At 46.0% G+C, this 22311-nt stretch overlaps 1 protein-coding gene across 2 annotated transcripts in view; it reads right to left on the bottom strand.

Annotated features, from left to right (window-relative positions):
* The window catches only part of VWA3B (von Willebrand factor A domain containing 3B), a 225647-nt gene that overhangs the window by 136763 nt on the left and 66573 nt on the right, over positions 1–22311 (bottom strand). For both annotated transcript variants that reach the window (XM_030827864.1, XM_030827865.1), the window contains one exon: positions 12177–12302. In XM_030827864.1, the coding sequence (XP_030683724.1) occupies positions 12177–12302 (126 nt within the window). The remainder of the gene's footprint in view (positions 1–12176; positions 12303–22311) is intronic.

The following is a 22311-nucleotide window of genomic DNA, read 5'->3' as shown; positions in this document are numbered from 1 at the left end:
CTCTGGAAATCAGATTCTCCCACCTGCCCAGAGTTTGTTGTGATTCAGTGGTTGTTTGTTTATCACTCCTGAACTCTGTAAAATCTGCATTCTTTGTCATTTGTAGCCACTGGAGTCTCTGCTCAGTTAACTCAGTGGTCAGCTAATAATTGAACAGAGATTTCCTTAAATCTTTTGGACAATTCCTTGCTGAGGAGCTGTGTGTGTATCAGGCCACACTTTCCATGCTGCAGCAGTTAACAACTCTCCCTCAGCCTTTACTTCCTGCTTGTGCAGAGCCTCAAGGTCAGCCCAAGATGAGAGCTTAGAGCCCTCCTGAGTCTTTTTTTTGAACATACGCATAGCCTGGGCATGCCCACAGCCCTGTGCATGTGCCTGCCTGGGCTATGCATGATAGATTCCCAGGAATACCTCAGAGCTTTGGAAAGACCAATGGACATCTCATTCCCCAGTTTTTCATCTTAAGTGTTTTGGTTTACCTCTTGTTTGGCCTGACTGTTATCTACAACCTTAGTCAGCCACAAAATTAATCAATCACCTCTCATTGTTTTGGACAACTGTTCCCAGGGAAAAGGCTTTTCCCACTGAGGAAGAACTGAGTGAAGTCAAATAAAGAAAGCTTTGTAACTGGGGTCTTCCAGAGAGCCAGCAAACAGGTCAAATAATGAGGATTATCTGGAAATGAGGCTTTGAAGGAACTCCAACCCCATCCTGCCCCCCCAGTGGCTGTGAGCCTGTGGTTTCCACTGTGATCACAAACCGTTGGTTTTTAAGGTTAGTGAGGAGCTGGAGCTGGGGAATGTGAATAGGACTAGCTAAAATGCCACCAGCTCACTATTCTTACTGAGATTCAATTATTTTTCTTGAATAGACACTTCCCAGATTGCTGCACACCTTGGGTTAATTTCTAGAGTTACGAAAAAGGTTGATTCTGATAAGGTCCTTATGCCTTCTATGAAGGAGAAGTTTTGAAGGTCCTTAACTGCCATTTTTGCCCAGGTATTTTTGGTGTTTCCATAATTAGGGGTCCAAATACACTAAACATAATTCCTCAATAGATTTGTTGTGCTTTTCCACAGTCATTTTTTTTTCTTTTGAGACAGAGTCTTGCTCTGTCACCCAGGCTGGAGTGCAGTGGTGCAATCTCGGCTCACTGCAACCTCCACCTCCCTGGTTCAAGCGATTCTCCTTTCCTTAGCCTCCCGAGTAGCTGGGACTACGGGCGCACGACACCACACTCAGCTAATTTTTGTATTTTTAGTAGAGACGGGGTTTCACAATGTTGGCCAGAATGGTCTCCATCTCTTGTCCTCGTGATCCAAAGTTCTGGGATTACAGGCGTGAGCCACCGGCGCCCAGCCCTCCACAGTCATTTTTTAACAACATGATTTTTAACGTTGACATTTCACCATACCTGTATCACATTCCAGTATCTTTCCCAAGTTAAATGTATAGCATCTAAAAAATGCTAATCAACCAATTCTCCCAAATTTGGTGAGAAAATTTTGAGCAACTAATCTTGAATCATGGGAGAATTACATGGTATTTTTCTGGAAATGTTTTGCCATGTGTGCTTTTTGTCTGGAAAATACAAAACTCAGTGCCCACTGGAAAATACATATTTGAGTAAACACGGTCTTGGTCCTTTCTAGCATTCTCACTTGTTGCTTATTAATCAACCTTGTCAAAGTTCACTTGACTATACAGAGAGCTCTACCAGATATAAAGGCATTCTGAAGAAAATGTGAGTTCTAAGAAGAAATATTATTTTATCCTTTGCCTTGCCTGAAGTGTGAACACTTTGACAAGTGTGCCATTTGCTTCTGGTTGCATAAGAAACCAGCTGCGCCCTGCCCCATATCTCTTCTGCAGACTTCTTTGAGCAAAAAGGGAAGACACTCTTGAAAAGATAAACATGTACAAGTACTCTGTAAATTAGCTTGTTCTGCTCTCAAATTGCAAGTCATCCTGTTGGTAAAATAGTCTTCATCTAGCACACTTATTAAACATCTAGCATTGGTGCAGAACAGAAAACTCAGATGATATGTCCACCTCTGTGGATATCAGAGTCCAAAGAACTTGGGGTCAAAGATTCAGAAACATGGGGTTCCTGCTTGATATGTCTATATTTATCTTTATACCAAGAATGTTCACTTCACCCCCATAGTGTATCTGAATTCTCCACCTACATAGTCCATTGCCTCCTTTATTTCTCTACTGGGCTCTCAAGGATTCTTCAGTCTCAATAGGTTCAAAGAAAATGTGTCATTCCCCACCCCGACCTGGTTCTCCTCCAGCATTCTCTCGGTGTAGTGGATGACACCGTATCCATCTAGGAGCTTACTTTTGACACCTCCATCTCCCCCACCCCCAAGTCCTATTGATATGGAAGTGCTGGGAAGGGAAGAGCTGGTCCCTTTAAATGACATGGAAGTGGGGAAGGAAAGTGCTGGGTACAGGAAAAGTGTGGACCCTGGCTAGGGCTCCACCGCCATGGACCTAGGTGAGGACATGCGTTTCTGTTTTCCTGCCCAGATGTTGCATTTCCCAAGACCACCCTGGCCTGTCACGCCCCCGCTCTGTGCAGAGACAGAAGCAGCTGGACATAGAGAGGAGCATATCGGAGGCAGAACACACAGGTGGCTGGATGTCAGGAGGAACGCACTGGCATGCCAGCAGGCCACTGACCAGCAGAATGACGCAGAGTTTGGCTGGGGCAGTCAGAGGAGAGTCCGGGCTGCCAAGCAGCCTGACTCCAGGGGAAAACTATCACCCTTCTGGCTCTCCCATCTGCTGAAAGCTACTTCCACTCAATAAAACCTGGCACTCATTCTCCAAGCCCACGTATGATCCAATTCTTCTGGTACACCAAGGCAAGAACCCAGGATACAGAAAGCCTCTGTCCTTGCGACAAGGTAGAGGGTCAAATTGAGCTGGTTAACACAAGCTGCCTATAGACAGCAACCTAAAAGAGCACCCTGTAACACACGCCCATTGGGGCTGCAAGAACGGTAAACATTCACTCCTAGACACTGGCGTGGGGTTGGCGCCCCACACCCTGCCCATCTGTGTGCTCCCCTAGAGGTTTGAGCAGCAGGGCACTGAAGAAGTGAGCCACTGCCCCATCACACATCCTGCAAGAGGACAAGGGAACTTTTCCTGTTTCACTGTTAATTCAACAACCAAACTCTCCCTCATACCTGCCCATTTATCACCTTCACAGGCTCCTCCTACTCTTGTCCAGGATGCCACCATCACTATACTAACATCTTTATTCTCTTGTCTCATCCTGTTTGTCCCCTCGTCTCCAACTTGTTTCCCACCCAGTAGCCAAAGTGTTTTTTTTTTTCTAAATGTAAATCTGATCTTAGCATTCCCCTGGTTACAATCCTCTAGTGGCTGGCCATTGGTATGAAATTGAGGGTGAACCCCTGTACTGCAGCCTCCAAAGCCAGGACAATCGGGTCCCTGTCTCCCTCTCCAGACTCATCACTGGACACTGCACTCCAGCCACACTCCTCTTTCCAGTTCTTCTAAAGTGCCATTCTCCTTTCTGCCTCCGGGCCTTTGCATATGCTGTTCTTCTTCCTGGCATACACTCCCCGCTCTCTCCCATCCTTTCACCTCATTAACTTACCTCTTCAACCCTCAGATATCAGCTCCAAAGTTATTTCCTCAGGAAACCTTTCCTTGACCCTGGGAATAGCTCAGAAGCTGCCCCTTTTCCTCAATCGTAAATACCCCATTTGTGTTCATCCGATTTTCTACCTTCACGGAGCAAGAGATGGTTCTTGTAGGTCCTGCTTTATGAGGGCCCGTTCCATGTCTCTTATTTACCATTATGTCATCACCTACCATAGTGCTACATAGAGTAAGCACTAAATAAATGAAATAGACAAGTGGATCAACCTTTTCTTAAGCCATCATTACATTCTAACTATGTGACAGCACATTTCTAGGTGTTTTACATGTTTTTTCTGATTTAACTTTCATAACAGTCCATGGAGTAGGTATTATCATTATCATCCACATTTTGCAAATAAGGAAACTGAGGCACAGATAAGGAGTGTCTTAACCCAGCATCACACAGCAGGAGTGGGCAGAGCCAGGTTTAATATCTTTCTGGTCGGATGCGGTGGCTCACGCCTGTAATCCCAGCACTTTGGGAGGCTGAGGCAGGCGGATCATGAGGTCAAGAGATGGAGACCATCCTGGCCAACACAGTGAAACCCTGTCTCTACTGAAAATACAAAAATTAGTTGGGCATGGTGGCACACACCTGTACTCCGAGCTACTCAGGAGGCTGAGGCAGAAGAATCACTTGAACCCAGGAGGCAAAGATTGCAGTGAGCCGAGGTCGCATCACTGCACTCCAGCCTGGTGACAGAGCAATACTCCGTCTCAAAAAAAAAAAAAAAAATTTCCTAACTGAGTCTGTGTACTTCATCACCACCCAGGACTATAAAGACATTTTGCTGATTATTTAATACAATACTAATGAAAATAAGCACCATCTCCCTCTCCATTTGTTCAAAAAATATGTGCTCTAAACTCCTGTAGACCTACTGTAGGTTGCAATTGCCTGCAGAGCCTGAATGAACCTTCAGCCATTTCCTTGTCTCTTGAAACTGAATTTGGTATTTTGAAACAAGCAAGTATTCGGAGTCAAATCTTGAGTCTCAGATGGTAATCTTTTGGACTGTCTCTGTTCATGATTAAAGCATGACTACACAATGTGATTAGACTAATGATCTCTACTGAGTCACAAAATGGCTGTGAAGGTTATTCCAAATGAGGAGTTCCTGAAATACTTTGAGAGGCAGCATCATCAAAGAAGGGTCAAGCTTCCCAAACCTTGGACAAATTCTATTGATTGATTGATTCATTCATTCATTCATCCATTCATTCATTTTGAGACAGAGTCTTGCTCTGTCACCCAGGCTGGAATGCAGTGGCACGATCCCACCCAGGCAGTGGTGTGATCACCACTCACTGCCACCTCGACTCCCCACTTCTCAACTCAAGCAATTCTCTCACCTCAGCCTCCCAAGTAGGTGGGACTACAGTTGCACGCCATCATGCCTGACTAATTTTCAAATTTTTTGGTAGAGGCGGGGTTTTGCCATGTCGCCCAGGATGGTCTCAAACTCCTGGGCTGAAGTGATCTGCCCACCTCAGCCTCCTAAAGTGCTGGGATTACAGGTGTGAGCCACCATGCCCAGCCTTGACAAATCCTTTAACGCTTTGCAAGAAAAGCCATCTTTGTGTTTGAGGGTCATCCCTAGAACAGGCACACTGACATACACACACACACACACACAAAATGCCCAGGTGTGTCCCACCCATGTCTCTGAACAGCTCAGCGCCCAGAGAAGTGACTCTCCTTCCCTTCTACTTTGTCCTCTTCTTTCACTTTACCAACAGTTGTATTGAGCTACAATTGACATATAATATCTCATACACCTTTAAAGTGTATGGTATTGGTAAGTTTTGACATACGTATGGTTAGATTTATGTTTATCATCTTGCTATTTGTTTTCTATTGGCCCTATCTGTTCTTTATTCTTTTTTTCTGACAGGTTTTGGATTGGGTATTTTTAATTCCATTTTATTTCCTTTGTCAGCTTGTCTTGTTATTTTAGTGGTTATCTTAGGTTTATAGCACACATCTTCAACTTATCGTAGTCTAACTTTAAGTAATATTACATCACTTCATGTATAATATGTGCAAATGACAAACTATTTCAGCTTTTGTATGTCTGAAAATGTGTTTATTTTGCCTTTGTTTTTGAAAGATATTTTGCTTTGTATAGAATTCCAGGCTGAATGTTTCAGGTACTGAAAGAAAAAATGCTTTTCAATTGAGTGAGAAATCTGCTGTCATCCTTGTCTTTGTGGCTTTGTACATATCTTTTTTGTTGTTGTTCTGGCTGCTTTTAAGATTCCTCTGTATTATTGATTTTAAGCAAACCTATTAAGATGTCTCTGGATGTAGTTTTCCTCATTTTCTTGTGCTTAGCATTCACTGAACTTCTTGGATCTCTGGGTTTGTAGTTTTCATCAAATTTGGAAACTTGTTTCTTTAAATATTTTTCTGCTCCCTGTCCCTCCTACTTCCTCCCCTCAGGGAGTCTATTTGGCCACTTGAAATTGTCCCACAGTTCACAGATGCTCTTTTGGGGTTTTTAAAATTCTTTTTTTCCTATGACTGTCTCATTTTGGATAGTTTCTATTGCTGTCTTCAAGTCCACTCATCTCTTTTCCTGCAATGTCTAATCTGCCATTGATTCCATTCAGTAAGCTTTTCACCTAACATATTTTCTTCTCTTAAGTTTTCATCTCTAAAAGTTCAGTATGTGTCTTTTTAAATATCTTCTTGAAGTTAAGAAAGCTGAGATGGCTAGCCAATCATGAAAGGTCCCAGCCAAACTTTCCTTTTCAAATAGAGATGGTACATTCAAAGAATTTTTTGAAAATTTCTGCTTAGAGTTATTTTGGGTTTTAGTTTGTGTGTGTGTGTGTGTGTGTGTGTGTGTGTGTGTATCAGATTGAAACAAAGGGAACTGATATATCATTGTCCAATATCTGAGGCTCATAACTCATCTGTTTCCTTTAGGAATAACATCCAAGACCTTCTGTTAACTCTTTTTTTTTTCGGAGTCTCACTCTGTCACCCAGGCTGGAGTGCAGTGGCGCAATCTCGGCTCACTGCAAGCTCCGCCTCCCGGGTTCACGCCATTCTCCTGCCTCAGCCTCTCCGAGTAGCTGGGACTACAGGTGCCCGTCACCACGCCCGGCTAATTTTTTGTATTTTTAGTAGAGACGGGGTTTCACCATGGTCTCCATCTCCTGACCTCGTGATCCGCCCGCCTTGGCCTCCCAAAGTGCTGGGATTACAAGCGTGAGCCACTGCGCCCGGCCCTTCTGTTAACTCTTAAGACTAACTACCACCAAACTTAAATACGCCTTGTATTAGCTTTTGAACATATGGAATACAGTAACTCTGAGTGACTCTTCTGCCAATTCTAATGTCTGTGTTAGTTCTCAGTCAGTTTTGATTGATTGATTTTTCTACTTATTACGGATCACATTTTTCTGCTTTTTTTCATGCCCTGTAATCTTTGATTAGATGCCAATCATTGTGAGTTTGACCTTGTTGGGTACTGGATGCTTTTGTTCTTATAAATTTTCTTGAGCTTTGTTCAGAGATGCAGTTATGTTACCTAGAAATAGTTTGTTCTTTTCATGTCTTGCTTTAATGATTTCTTAGGAGGGCCCAGAACAGTGCTCAATTTAAAGCTAATTATTCCCCATGACTGAGGCAAGACCTCTCCAAGTAGTCTACCCAGGGACCCATGAATTCTTAAAGCTTTCAGGCTGATGAGAACAGGCACTGTTCTTGGTCCTCTGTGAATTCCAAGCCCCATTTCTTCTAATTCTTTCCAATGGCCCTTTCCCCAGACTCAGATAACCTTCTCATAGGCATGAGTGGATCAGTATTCAAATGAATTCTTGAGGGGGACCCTTTGCAGATGTCTGCACTTCTCTCTCTGTGCATCTGTCTCCTCTCTGGTACTGTGTCCTGTGAACTGTAGCTGCCTTGGCCCCTCCAGACCCTCAGCTCTGTTACCCAAACTCAGGATGTTTTCTGGGCTCCACCTGGGTTCCTCCTCTGTGCACCAGGGCCTGGAAACTCTCTCAAGGCAGTAAGCGAGGGAAAACCTCACTTTTTTTTTGCCGTGTATGTCAGAAATCACTGGCCTTCATTCTTAGTGTTCAGTGTCCTACGAACCATTGATTCATATATTTTTGTCAGTTTTTTTTTTTCCAGGGAACTCTCATGTCCTGCTCTTGGTAATCAAAATAGGTTAAAAAAAAACTATCAGTGGCCTCACCTTCTTTTCACCCCAGGCACCAGACTCATGAGACATTTCTCCCAGAAATTGCCCTCCTGGTCCTATGGACCTGTATGTGCCAAGTGACCTCGAACCAGTATGCAGAATGGCAGCTTGCTGGATCTCCTCCGATCCACCCCTTCCCTGTCCTGCTGGCCACCATCTCTCCTGGGGTCTGTAGAGGAACAGCTGCTGCCTTCCTAGGAGGCCTTCCAAGCCAGTCTTGCACCGACCCAGCCTTTGCCTCAGTAACTCTGGGCTGCGGTGGGAATGAGAGCAGGTCGGACATGTGGTATAGAGGGCCAGATTGAAGTCACGAAAGCTGAGATGGCTAGCCAGTGATGAAAGGTCCCGGCCAAACTTTCCTTTTTAAATAGAGATGGTACATTCAAAGAATTTTTTGAAAATTTCTGCATAGAGTTATTTTGGGTTTTAGTCTGAGTGTGTGTGTGTATTAGATTGAAACAAAGGGAACTGATACATCATTGCCCAATATCTGAGGCTTATAACTGATCTGTTTCCTTCAGGAATAACATCCAAGACCTTCTGTTAACTCTTAAGACTAACTACACCAAACTTAAATCCTCCTTGTATTAGTCAGCTTGGGCTGCCATCACAAAACACCAGAGGCGGGGGGCTTAAATGACAGACATTTATTTTCTCTCTGTTTGAGGTTGGAAATCCAGGATGAAGGTGCCAGCGGCGCTGGTTTCTGATGAGGCTGTTCTTCCTGGCCAGGAGACGGCCACCTTCTCTCTGTGCTGCACACAACACCTTTCCTCCGTGTGCTTGTCGGGAGAGGGCTCGCTGGTGTCTTTCCCTCTTCTTATAAAGACACCAATCCTATCAGATTAGGGCCCTCCTTTTATGACTTCATTTAACCTTAATTACCATTTTGTTGTTTGTTTGTTTGTTTTGAGACAGTGTCTCGCTCTGTTGCCCAGACCGGAGTGCAATGGGGCAACCTCTGCATACTGCAGCCTCCACCTCCTGAGTTCAAGCGATTCTTGTGCCTCGGCCTCCCGAGTGGCTGGGATTAAAGGCATGCACCACCACACCTGGCTAATTTTTGTATCTTTGGTAGAGATGGGGTTTTGCCATGTTGACCAGGCTGGTCTCGAACTGCTGACCTCAGGTGATCCACCCTCCTTGGCCTCCCAAAGTGCTGGGATTATAGGCGTGAGCCACCATACCTGGTCCCTTAATTACCTTTTTAAAGACCCTATCTCCAAATACGGTCTCATGGTGGGGGCTTCATTGTATGAACTGGGGGGGCACAATTCAGTCCACACACTCCCCAAAACAAACGCCTTAGCAGCAGGCTCCCCATCCTCTTTGCCAGGCAGAGGTGCTGGGTTTGGCCTGGGTCCCCTGCTTGGTGTTCGAACATTTTGTTCATCTGCAGGATGACAGGGGACCGTCTGGGTTTTCGAGTGGGTGTCACTACACGTGAGCAGCTCCTCCAGACAAGCCTACTAGGTCCCTCTCAGGAACCCCCAGGGAGCCAACCCTGGCAATGTAACCACAGCAGCCAGTGCCCTAAGCCCAGGTCAGGGCACCCAGTCACAGGAAAAAGCCACAGTCACCAGGAATTTATCAAGTCACACAGAGCAGGCTTGCCCATGCCTCAACCTCTCTCTCCCTCTACACAAGTCCCCATCCCCATTTCTCCTCTAACTGCATCCCTTTCCCAGCCGGCCTGACCTCCCAGTTCTCTGCCCACTGCACCTCTGTAACCCAGGAGGCACTGCAGCCTGGCAGTGGTTCCAAAATTAGCTGCACACTAGGATCACCTGGGGAGCTTTCAAAAGTCCTAATATCATCCCACAGGGATTAAATCAGGATGATTTCATCAGACGTCCTGATTACATGTCCGATGGGTGGGAGGCAGATATCAGTATTTTTACTGGTGGACTAGGTTTTGAATCTAGGCTTCATCACTCGTTAGCTGTGTAGCCTTGGGCAAGTTACTGAAGCCAAAACGGAGATAATAGTAGCAGTAGCACCTGTCTCTTAAGATTGTAGCAAATATGAAACGAGCTAATGCTCGTAAGGAGCCTTAAACAGTGCCTGATGTGTAAGGTATGTGCGTCCACCAGGTGTGCCCCAAAGGAAACCAGCACCTTACAGAGGAAAGGCCATGTAGGAGAATCCGTGTACCAACTATCCTAGGTGTGAAAGGGCAAAGAATGAGCTGACATCAAGTCCCTGCTTGGTGTGGAGCATGCATCATTGTATTTTGTCTGTACAGTGGTTCCTCAGCATCAAGGTTATGATAGTCGTTGTGTAGAAGAATAAGGCTGAAAGAGACAAACTCAGGCGAGTCTAGTGAAGGAGCTGGGATTTATAACCAGGTCTTTCTCACCCCCAAACTCATGCCCCTTACGAAAAGTGCTTTGGTTTACAAGAAAAAAAGGGAGAAAATATTTTGTGTAGTCTCAACGTCATTCACGAGTAAAAATGTAATGAGGTTGTTTGTATGGTGCAGTGGTGGGGCTGCAACACATCAAACACCAAGAAGTGCCTTCATTTACTCAGAATAGTATAGGTGCTAATTAAATAATGGAAACTAACATCAAGATGAATATAGCCTCACTGCTAACATTTTTTTGTAAAAGTTTAACTAGGCAGGAAAGTTGCTGTTCTGCATTTTGGGTTCAAAATCAGACTACGTTTGCTAGCTATGTGAGCATGGCCAATGACTTAATCGCTCTGTAATTCAGTTTCCTCACCTGTCAGTTGGAGATAATAAGAAACTCCCTCATAGAGTTATGAGGCTTAAATGAGCTAAGTATAAGCCTACCCCTCAGGGCAGCACCTGACACATACTATGTGCCCACTCAGTGGTCATATTGCTGTTACTACCATTTAGGAAATGCAAATCAGTCTTCCAGACTCCAAAATTTCAAGTGGCTATTCCAAATTAGATGAAGGAGTGCTAAGTGAATACCAGAAATGCAACTGGATTTTAATAATTTCTTTTTAATATTAACAACTCAAACCCCCATTCACACTACTCCTTCCAAATAAACATTCCACCCTTTTTCCCCAGCCTGTGCCCCCTTCTGCCGTGAGGTCCTGGACCCTGCTCAAAGAAAACTGATTTAGGCCTTCCCGTAGGCATGTGAGAGCAAGTCAGATGGTTGCCTGCACAGACACAGACAGCGTGGATGGGATTTTGTCTGCAGGCAAGGGTCAAGGCTGGCCGAGCCGATCACTGAGCTCTCCTGCTCCTCCTCCCTGGAAGAGCACCGGCAACTTGACAGTCTCCCCTTGCCCGGCCTTCAGCCAGGCTCCTCTGAATGCTCTTCTCAGCAAGGCCTCAACCTTTGCACTTCTATGCTCATCTCTGCATCGCCTGATTTTAGCAAAAAGCCTAAGTCAGTGTAGCCAGAATGCCCCACCCTCAATATCTGATCACCTTGCTATCTGATCCACATCCTCATTCCCACCAACCCCCAGGTGACATCTGATCACACTGGCCTCTCTCCCGAAAGAATCCTGTCAAGTTGGTTTAGCCAGAAGCCCCCTTGCCCCTAACATCTCCTCTTAATAATTTTCCATCCACTGGCGTCCCCCTGATCCTTGGCTATAAATTCCCACTTGTCCATGTTGTATGCAGAATTGAGCCCACTTTTATACAGAGGTCTGGTTTCCCTTAGCATACAAGAGTTTGTCAAGAATCTGTTTTGTTATTGTTATTGTTGTTGTTGTTTTTGAGACAGAGTCTCACTCCATTGCTAGGCTGAAGTACAGTGGCACAATCTCGGCTCACTGTGATCTCTGCCTCCCAGGTTCAAGCCATTCTCCTGCCTCAGCCTCCCGAGTAGCTGGGATTACAGGCGCCTGCCACCACACCCAGCTAATTTTTGTATTTTTTAGTAGAGACGGGGTTTCACCATGTTGGCCAGGATGGTCTTGATCTCCTGACCTCGTGATCCACCCGCCTCGGCCTCCCAAAGTGCTGGGGTAACAGGTGTAAGCCACTGCGCCTGGCCCAAGAATCTGTTTTTACCACTTTACTGTCCAGCTCTGGGTACTGACAATCTCCACGTATGCACACATGTGAGCGCATGGGCACACACACACACACGTGTCCATGCATGTGTGTGTACAACCCCCTCCCCACCCCTCACCCCACACAGCTCTGGCTGCTCTCCTCAGCAGCTCCTCGCAGCTGGGCTCTGGAGTTCCCCTGGTCGGGAACATGGAAGCAGCCCCTGCTCCCCAGCTAGTAACATTTATGAATCTTTTACACCAGTGACCAGAAATAGCACCAACCACAGTCCACGGTGGCCACGTTGGGCTTGGGAGGCTCGGCCACCAGCCTCTGGATCTGGGCCAGCGTGCTGCAGGCTTCCTCCATCTCTTGCCAAACGAGAAACACGTCCTCTCTGACTCCAGCTCCTAAAAGGGGAGACACAGCATGAGCGGCCAGCTGAGACAGGCCCGGGAATGTGGCAGCCCGCCTAGCAGGCCTGACGCATTGCAGCCAAGTTTCTGGAACATTTCTGAACATCAAATTCTGCTTCCCCCACTAATCTCTTTCTGAGAATCAGAACTGAAATCCCCAAGGAAGTGATATCATCTCAAGAAATCATAAATGCAGACTTTAGGATGCAATAAATCCTTCTAAAGTAAATGTCTGTAGCAGCCAGAATATTTAAAATGAATTATTGATAATACCCAAATAAGATAGCAATAAAAACATTCAAAAGCACCTCATGCAAGCCAGGGTCACCGCTGCAAGGAAGGGAAATGCAATGGCATGTTGGTGAAAGCAACAACCCCTAATCCTTTTGCCATGTAGCCGAGGTGTCCTGCTTCTTTGAAACCGCAAATATAATATTTCTCCTAATATAATAATGATTGCCTGGTCTCCTTTTCTGGACCTCTTCTGTCTCAGTTAAGGGTTAGGTTTGACTGTGTAACATTTTTTTAAAATGACATGGCATCATTAATTTAGATATTTATGTCTTTGAATCAATCGAAGTTCATGCCTAGGAGAGTGGTTTAGGGCTGGGATAGAGGCTCTGCCTTCATCGAGATCCAGGTTCTAACAGATGAGCAGTTTCTAGAGGTTGGGGCAGGTGGGGCGGGGGGAAATGGACGTGCACTCCGTGGCGTGCCATGCAGAGGTGCACGGTGAGGGATCCTGTCCTGCTACCTTAACTGTATCAAAGTCAAGGTCCTGACCATGCTGTGGTACCATGTTACTATGGGGGAAAGTGGGTAAAGAATAGATGGGCAGGCCGGGCACAGTGGCTCACGCCTGTAATCCTGTAAAACTTTGGGAGGCCGAGGCGGGCAGATCACTGGAGGTCAAGAGTTTGAGACCAGGCTGGCCAACATGGTGAAACCCTGTCTCTACTAAAAATACAAAAATTAGCTGGGTGTGGTGCCGTGCACCTGTAATCCCAGCTACTCAGGAGGCTGAGGCAGGAGAATCACTTGAACTGGGGAGGCAGAGGTTGCAGTGAGCTGAGATCGCACCACTGCACTCCAGCCCAGGAGACAGAGTGAGACTCCATCTCAAAATAAATAAATAAATAAATAATAGATGGGCATCTCCCTGTATCACTTATTACCACTGCCTGTGAATCTACAATTAGCTCAAAATAAAAAGGTTAATTTTTAAAATCTTGAAAACAGATCCACACTCTTTCTATCCTGCTCCTCGGTCATCTCAGCACATCCTTCTGTCTTCAGCCACCTTATGATTCAACGTGGTGTCCTTAGTGCCAAGCAGCACGTCCTGAGCAGCAGGGCCGCTGGGAGGACACAGAAGCACACCCCCTAACAGGGTCAGTTCCTTCCAGGCGCCCCTGCCCAGAAGGCCCACCCCACAGCTTCATCACTTAGCCGCTGCCAGAATGGCATCACGCAGCCCCATCTGGCAGCAAAGGAAACTGAGAAATGCTTTTAGGCGGGGTACACTGCAACCCTAAGTAAAATCAGGGCTACAGCCTAAGGAGCAAGGGAGTGTATCCGGGTGGCAACTGGCAGTCCCTGCCCCTCGGCTGAGACACGTTCTGTCGCCCAATGCACCCAAAAGCCCCTTCCTCTCCCACTTCCCGAGTCTGCATGATAATTAAGTGATGCCCAATATCCCACAACCACAGATGATGAGAGACCACCCTCCAGTCTACGGGGCACCCCAGGAGATTCATCCACCTAGGGCCAAAGGACTGATCCTAAGCCATCAAGGCAGACTAGGGCAGACCAGAGTTGATGTTTCTGAATTTTAAAATAGCCAAGAAGGGTAGGGCAGAAAAAAGGGACATCAAAGTTCTAGCCTCTTGAAGTGGGACAAATCAAATGAGAGAGTATTAGAGAGAGTATTAATAGCTGTGTTCTTAAAGGGGCAAGCGACAAGCCCTGACAGAGACGGACAGCTACCATGGCTCTGCAGCCATCAATAGCCCAGGAAATGAAATGTGATGTGCCCTGAACTCCATGTTGAAACTCCAAAAATAACACAGGCTGCTGCCAAATGCAAACCTTAAGCCCACAGGCCCTCCGATCGCTGTAAAATCAAGATGGACTGCCAGCTGCTTGCTTCAGCCTGGAGGTGTTAAGTAGCAGGAGTCTCTTAAAAGTTTCAAATGAGTCAAGGCTTTCCTCTAGACTTGTCAATAATATCTTAAGAGGGAGTACACCACAGGGCAGGGTCAAAGGAGAAAGTTCCAAGGAAACCCAGTCAGCTCTTGGTCATCCAGGGACAGGGAAATGTGTCTCTGAGACAGCAGTGACCGGGACATGCTCCCTGTGCAGGCAGTATCTAGGATTATCACTACCCCAGTCTAGTGATTGTGATGAAGCAGCTACAGACTGCTATGTCGGGGATCAGGGAGCAACACAAGTCCATCTGATTTGCTTTGCTTAAAAACAAAAGAAAAGGAAAGAAAAAAGAAAAAAAACAGTGAAAAAGAAAGCTACAGAGCAGTAAAGGCATCATGACAATGCACAGGTTTTATTTCAAGTTATTCTTCACACAGTGAGGAAGCACTGCCAGTTTTATCAAGGTCACTTTTAAGGACTTAGCTGGGATCTCAGATAGCCACAGCCGAGGGACAGAGCCCCATTGGAGATGGAAGACAATGGGGGCACAGGAAACCCCACTGCTCAAACCTCCGTGAATTTGAAATTCTCCAGGCTACACCAGGGAGGAGATGAAACAACACGAAGCTGTATGTATCTTTATGTATCTTTTTTTTTTTTAAATGGATTCTTGCTCTGTTGCCCAGGCTGGAGTGCAGTAGCACAATCTAGGCTCACTGCAACCTCTGCCTCCCAGGTTAAAGCGATTCTTGTGCCTCAGCCTCAGTGTATTCCAGACACTGACAACAACATCCCTTAAAAAACGAAGTCATTTCCTTCTAGGTTCATGCCACAGTAAGCAAGACTCCCCCCAAGTATCTGAAGTACTATCATTTCCAGGACAGGAGGAGAAAAGCAATTAGAAAGATAGACAGGTGCGGTGCTGATCCAAGGTACAATTCAATGTTGCCCTGGGAGAGGGCAGCCCAGAAACAAAACCCGAGTAGCTGGGATCACCACCACACCTAGCTAATTTTTGTATTTTTTTTTTTTAGTAGAGATGGGGTTTCACCCTGTTGGACAGGCTGGTCTTGAACTCCTGACCTCAGGTGATCCACCCGCCTCAGCCTCCCAAAGTGCTGAGATTACAGGCATGAGCCACTGCACACAACCAAAGCTGTATGTATCTTGACTGTCAAGGTGGAAGCCAACTAAGGTCTGCCTGACAACAGAAGCTGGATACGGTTCCTCATGGAGTCATTCAGGAGACCTAGCGGATTCTCCAACCAGAATGCATGCCTGCCCAATCCTCTGCCTTGCATGACTGCTGCCCTCCCAGACACCTGGTAACAATTTGAAGGCCGGGCGCGGTGGCTCACATCTGTAATCCCAGCACTTTGGGAGGCCGAGGCAGGAGGATCACCTGAGGTCTGGTGTTCGAGAGCCTGGCTAACATGGTGAAGCCCCGTCACTACTAAAAATACGAAAATGAGCCGGGTGTGGTGGCAGGTGCCTGTAATCCCAGCTACTCAGGAGGCTGAGGCAGGAGAATCTCTTGAACCTGGGAGGCAGAGGTTGCAGAGAGCCATTGCACTCCAGCCTGGGTGACAGAGCAAGACTCCATCTCAAAAACAAACAAAAAAGTCAAAACAAAACAAAACAAAAAAACCAATTTGCAGGCTCATGTTAAAATGCTAACATACCTCAGAGCAATGTCACAGTCCGCTGCTGTTTTTCATTAGCACCTGGTATTGACTTCTCAGACTGGCTAGTTTGACAAATAAAATGAGACTCAGGACAGGAAGTTTTGATGTCAAGGAGAAAAGTCCACAGGGTACCTCCTGCCAAATGCCATTTCCCTGTCCAATCTTCCACATCTCACCTACAGGATAAAACCCAGTTGCTAGAGTCCAGTTCATTAATACGGTCATTTGGCAAGTATGTGTTGAGCATCTCCTCTGCAGTGGATGGGCCCTGTTGGTGCTGGGGATGCAGTGACCAGGGCCCAGCTCCCTGGGCTGGCATTGAGGTCAGGGTTCAAGGCTCCCATGACACTCCTCTAACACTCTGCACCATGAATCCAGTCAGAGCACTGTCCTCCCAGCCCTGTCCTCTCTATCAGAGGACTGAGCCCTCCGCTGCACTCACCCCGTCCCACCCCTCACTGAAGACATCGTCTTGACTCCACCACCCCAGGAAATGGTGAGCTGCCTCCTACTCCCCCTTCTCAGTCCCGTGGAATGAACCAGGGCACCACTGGACTCCATCCTCTTGCTGCCAGGACACGCTCGGCCACACCATTAGTGAACCTGTCCATGTGTGCATTTCAGTTCCTGGCTGCCTGTCACTCCGCCTCCAATTCCCAAGAACACAAAGAACTAGGAGCCTGTGATGGTGACATCATTCTGTGCATAACCTTGAGTCCAGTCTAATTTAAGTCAGCCTTCCATGAACCCAATGCTTATTTTTAGTAGGCAGCTGCCTACAACACAGCTCAGCACTCGGCAACATGTCCCCGGCCTGCCAGCTGTTGTGGGCTGGGGTCTGCGGCTCTCCTGCAGTGCTTGGGCACTTGCTGTGTGTGTGCACCAGCTGACTTTGCCCACTGGATGGTAAACGTCTTAAGCGTAGGGACAGTGTCTTTTCTTTCTTTGTATCCTCCACAGCACTCAGCCCAGGTTCTATCTAGTATTTTCTGGAAGAATTTCTATCCTTCCTTTTTATTTTTCCTTATTACATAGAAACAGTTCTGGAGCACCTAATACATTCTTTCCTCATGATTACAAGAAACTCTTCAGAGGGGTGTGCAACAGACTCAGATCATCTGAGCACATGGCTATGCCTGAGGTATTCCAGACACTGACAACAACATCCCTTAAAACACGAAGTCATTTCCTTCTAGGTTCATGCCACAGTAAGCAAGACTTCCCCCAAGTATCTGAAGTACTATCATTTCCAGGACAGGAGGAGAAAAGCAATTAGAAAGATAGACAGGTGCAGTGCTGATCCAAGGTACAATTCAGTGTTGCCCTGGGAGAGGGCAGCCCAGAAACAAAACCACCCTCGGGGACCCTTGAGTCCCAGACCCTCCCCTTGGTCCTACTGTGGCTCATTGTTTGCAGCCCTGCCCAACCCCAGGACTCTCCGATGAAGAACTGGTCCTGCCAGGTGGGGAGCTTGCAGTCTGCCTGACCCCCAAACTCCTATTCAGTCATGCAGATTTGAAAGACCTGAATATAACTATGAAAAGGCAGTATTTTCAGGAAAAAGTAGCACATACTTCTATTTTCAGAAAGCGATATAACATTAAAAAAATATAATACACTGTGAGGTGCTAAACATTCCCAGAGACCTAAAATTACCATGAGGATCTGGTAAAAGGGCCACATTGCATCCATAAAGGGAATGAAAGCAGTAAAATCAGTGGTTTTTGTCATAATAAAAAAATTCCCAGTTATTTCTATTACATTATATGTTAAGATGTTTTGTTGTCGAGAAGTAATTAAACACCTGCTGGCTTGATCCGTCCCCACTGCCGTAACCACAGAGGCACAGTGTGGGGCTGCTCTCAGTCTCACCCTATGGAAATTAACCATTCATTAATTTAGAGTGAATATAGAGTCATTTCACCATCTGGATAACCATCTAATGTTTTCTTGGGGCAATGAATAGATATGTTTCACAAGAGCCATTATGCTATCTTAGAAGCAATTTCAATATGAAGAACGGGCAACTTGAGCTATCATCTAATATGTGAATGTGGCACCATCCTCTGGGCCCTCTCCATCTCTTCTAAATGGCACACTATAAAATGCAAATGTAATGCAGTCTAATTGTCCAAAATTCATTTAGAAAACCCAAAAATAAACTATCACCATTCTCCCCATGGTAAAGGGTAGGTGCTCCCCCAAACTTGGTAAGAAAAATGACCCCAGGCTCCAGGATGCTACTGAGCTAGTAGACCATGAAGACCCAGGCAAGGAAACAGAGAAACAATATCTAAGCAACAGATGCAAAGATGCTCATCAACAAAGTTTAGCTGAATAAATCTATTCTACTTAGGATAAGTGATACCATTTATAAGGCATCAACTCAGGGGTAAATGTTTTATTGACATGTAAATTCAGAAGAACTTTATGAGTTTCCTTTAGAGCAAATTTACAAAAAAAATTGATTTTTTTTTTTTTTCAGTTTTTCCATCCAAGAAAAGGCCTGAACCTCTTTCTCTTCTAAGGGATCTACAGTGCACAAAAATAACAAAGATGGTGGCAGGGCTGCTCCCTGATTTCCCATCAACCAATTCTGAACCACAAACAGCAGGGCTAGGACTATTGTCACTGGGGAGCAACCCCGCACCAGCATCTGCTCAGCCTCTGTCCTCAACAACAGCCCTCTCTTTGTGAGGACGGTTGTGTGGATGGGCTACTGGGGGCTGGATATCACTCACGTAGACGAGTCTGCTCCCAGCTCTACCAGGTCATTCAGGAATGAGCAAGTTCCAGGAGGCTAATTATCTTCTTCAAACTCAGAAGACACTGACTTAGGAACTAGGAAGCCAATGCTTTAAAATAGCCCCTTCTCAGTAGGACAATCTACTCGGAGAATCATTATCCACTCATTTATTCAACAACACCCCATCAATGCCGATTACATCTGGACACTGGAAATACAAAATGAACAGGAAACCATCCCAGCTCTGAGGAGGCCCTCACTCCAGTGCGGTCTTCCCAGAGTGTGGTCCCCAGAACCTGTGGCAGACACCCCTGAAATGCTTGTCAGTGCAGATTCCTAGGCCCCACCCCAGACTCATTCTGAGGGTGGAACCCCAGGGAGCTATATTCTTAAAGGGTCCCAGTGATTCTTTGCAACAAAAGTTCACAAAGCTTTAGTCTAAGATGTGAGACAGGTATGTAAATAAATGATCACTCTCCAAAATATTCTTGGAGAAAAAAAAAGTTGGATGACTTCCAGGAGCAATATTCTCGTGCCTGAATGTCCCTATGTCTGCCTTACAGAAATGCTCACAAAAGAAGGCAGCACTCCCTTTCCCCTGCACAGTGCTGAGAACCCCCCACACCATCTTCTAATACCCATTCCAGGCCACCTCTCATCCATATCTTCATAACATTCTACTGGTTCTAAGTGTCACTTATTTTGATATATGTTATAATGGCTGCTTCCTGTTGATAAATGGAGGAGAAAGAGGGGGAAATGAAAATTTACTAGGTATCTACTATGTGCCACCGTGCTGGGCACTTAAACACATTACCACATTGACTCACAACAATTGCCTGAGTCCAGATCATCATCCCCGTTTTACAGATGAGCACACCGAGGCTCAGAGAAATTTGCCCAAGGCCACACAACTAATAAGTGGTGTGGTCAGGATTCAGCTTCAGGACTGTTAGTCTCCAGAGCCCCCCACCGCCACACTGGAACACTGGCCTTGGGTATCCTGGAAAATTCTCATGATACAAGATCTACGTGAGCAAACCCATCTGTTGTGTGTTGATCACTTTTAGTTTTCCCTCAAGGGGCTTATAGACTTATTTCTTCCTAAGTCTGAAACCACCCAGTTTGTAATTCTGATGCAGATGGTGATGGTGGGTGAGCTGTATCCCCAAGGTCAGGGCCGCCGGTGACATTCCAATGAGCAGTGACACACCTGCTGGCTCCACAGTGATCTGCCTGCATTGGAATCGATCGTCACCCACAGGGATGGCCCGCCAGGTTATCAAGGCTGAGAGCTCTTGCTGGGCTTCCACTATCTGCAAGTTTGTCTTCTTCATTAAACAGTGACTTCCTTGAGGACAGAACCATGTTCGTCTGTTTTTGTAACCACTCTCCCTGGTACCTTCCTGACACCTGGTCGAGACTTCCAAATAGGCTATTCCAGAACACAGGTCCCTTGAAGAGAGGGACCTCCTTTTTTCATCATTGCATCCCCAGAGCCCAGCACAGCACCCAACTTTGCAATAGTAAATGTGAAACGGATCTGTCACCCTGGAATCAGAGCCATCACCCTAAAATCAGAAATTCAAATGCAATCAGAAATCTACACCGGCTCTTTTCCCTGGCAACTCAATTTCATGTTTAAGAGTTTTGAGGGTTTCTCCCTGCCCTGTGTGTTAGGTGATGCAGGATGCCCGGATTCCCTTGATTATTTCAGCACAATTCTAAGGAGCTGATTGCACTGGCTGACCAAAGACCTGGGCTGAGCCCACCCCTGCCCAGTGTCAAGAGGGCTACTTTGAACAAGACAGAGTGCAGCCAGGAGCCTAGAATAAAACTAGGTACGCCAGACATAAGCCGAAGACGGGAGTGGGAACAGAGGGGTTCCCTGGGCTTAGGGGCTTACTCTCCTTAGTTGGGAAAACGAGATCTGCAAACACCTCAGATAAACGTGTGCACTAAGGGAAGAGGGCAAGGTGCAGATGGACAGTTCTTAAGCTAATTGGGATCCTGCAGTTATGGAAGGAAGGAACAACCCCTAAATCATAAGGCAGAAGCAAAAATGACATTCTGAGAATCTGGGGCTCCCCGCCGACTGGGAACCTTGTCTTTTATTCCTTTTGAATCTCCTCCTCCTCAACCCTAGTAAGTTTCTAAAGCACACAGGAGATATTTAATAAATGCTTGTTAACTAACCAGAGGGCTGTGTCAGAGCAGCAGAAAGAAATCCTGCTGGGCGCGGTGACTCACACCTGTAATCCCAGCACTTTGGGAGGCTGGTGGATCACTTGAGGTCAGGAGTTTGAGACTAGCCTGGCCAACATGGTGAAACCCTGTCTCTACTAAAAATACAAAAATTAGCCGGGCGTGGTGACAGGCGCCTGTAATCCGAGCTACTTGGGAAGCTGAGGCAGGAGAATTGCTTGAGCCCTGGAAGCAGAGGTTGCAGTGAGCCGAGATTGCGCCATTGCACTCCAGCCTGGGTGACAGAGCGAGACTCTGTCTCAAGAGATTAAAAAAATAGAAAAGAAATCCAAGGCAGCCCATTGTTAGAAGGGGCAGGACTTTGAAGGTAATTTAAGTCTCTCAGCCTTATCAATCGCAACGTGGCAACAATTTTGGAAGCACAGCTGCTCCGACTCCATCCGCTGAATTCAACTGAATTTTAGCTAGAAGGAAGGAGACTTCTGAAAGAATCTCCTGCCACCAGTAAGCCATAAACAGGCACCAATCAGTGCTTCTAAATTAAATTGGAGATTAGAAACAAAGAAGCGATGCCAAGCCTAAGTGATGGGCCAATACACTCTAAATATCTAATTAGAGATCACAGGTGTCTGACAGGAACAGGACTTGGTTATTTTTTTCCTTTAAGCATAGCAGCCTGAATGTATCCTTATGTAATTCAGTTTCATAATATTTAGTCTTAGTTCATGCATTTTTCTCCACCAACACAAAAAGTACAATTTCTGAAGGTACAATCAACCACATTTTTACAGCTACAATATTTTTGGACTTACGAATAATATTGGTAGAGTATAGTAGCTATTCTAAGGACATTTGCCAGGAGTACTGGACACAAACAAAAATACTCTCAGAAAAACATTACCTTTTGCTAATACCTAATATTTATTCTTTTGATTCATTCATTGCAGCCTTTCTCTTGTCCCATAAGCAAAATATGATGGTGAGCAGAGCGAGTGCTATTTGATAGTTCTAAACAATGAGCAGGGGCTGGCCAGAGTGCTGAGCTGAGAGGACATGAAGCCAGGTGAGTACAGGCTAGAGACGAGAGCAATGATGGATGGATTAGTGATGCTTGTCGTGGGTGGGGTAGGCCTAGAAGTGAAAGGGTGAAAGGTATGCCATGTCGTCCAACCCTGGTCTATCAAACTGTGAGAAGGTTCTGTGTTGTTGGTACTTTGGG

The sequence above is a fragment of the Nomascus leucogenys genome, chromosome 14, assembly GCF_006542625.1.
Source record: "Nomascus leucogenys isolate Asia chromosome 14, Asia_NLE_v1, whole genome shotgun sequence".
Classification (NCBI taxonomy): domain Eukaryota; kingdom Metazoa; phylum Chordata; class Mammalia; order Primates; family Hylobatidae; genus Nomascus; species Nomascus leucogenys.
This window is presented reverse-complemented; position numbering and strand designations above follow the sequence as displayed.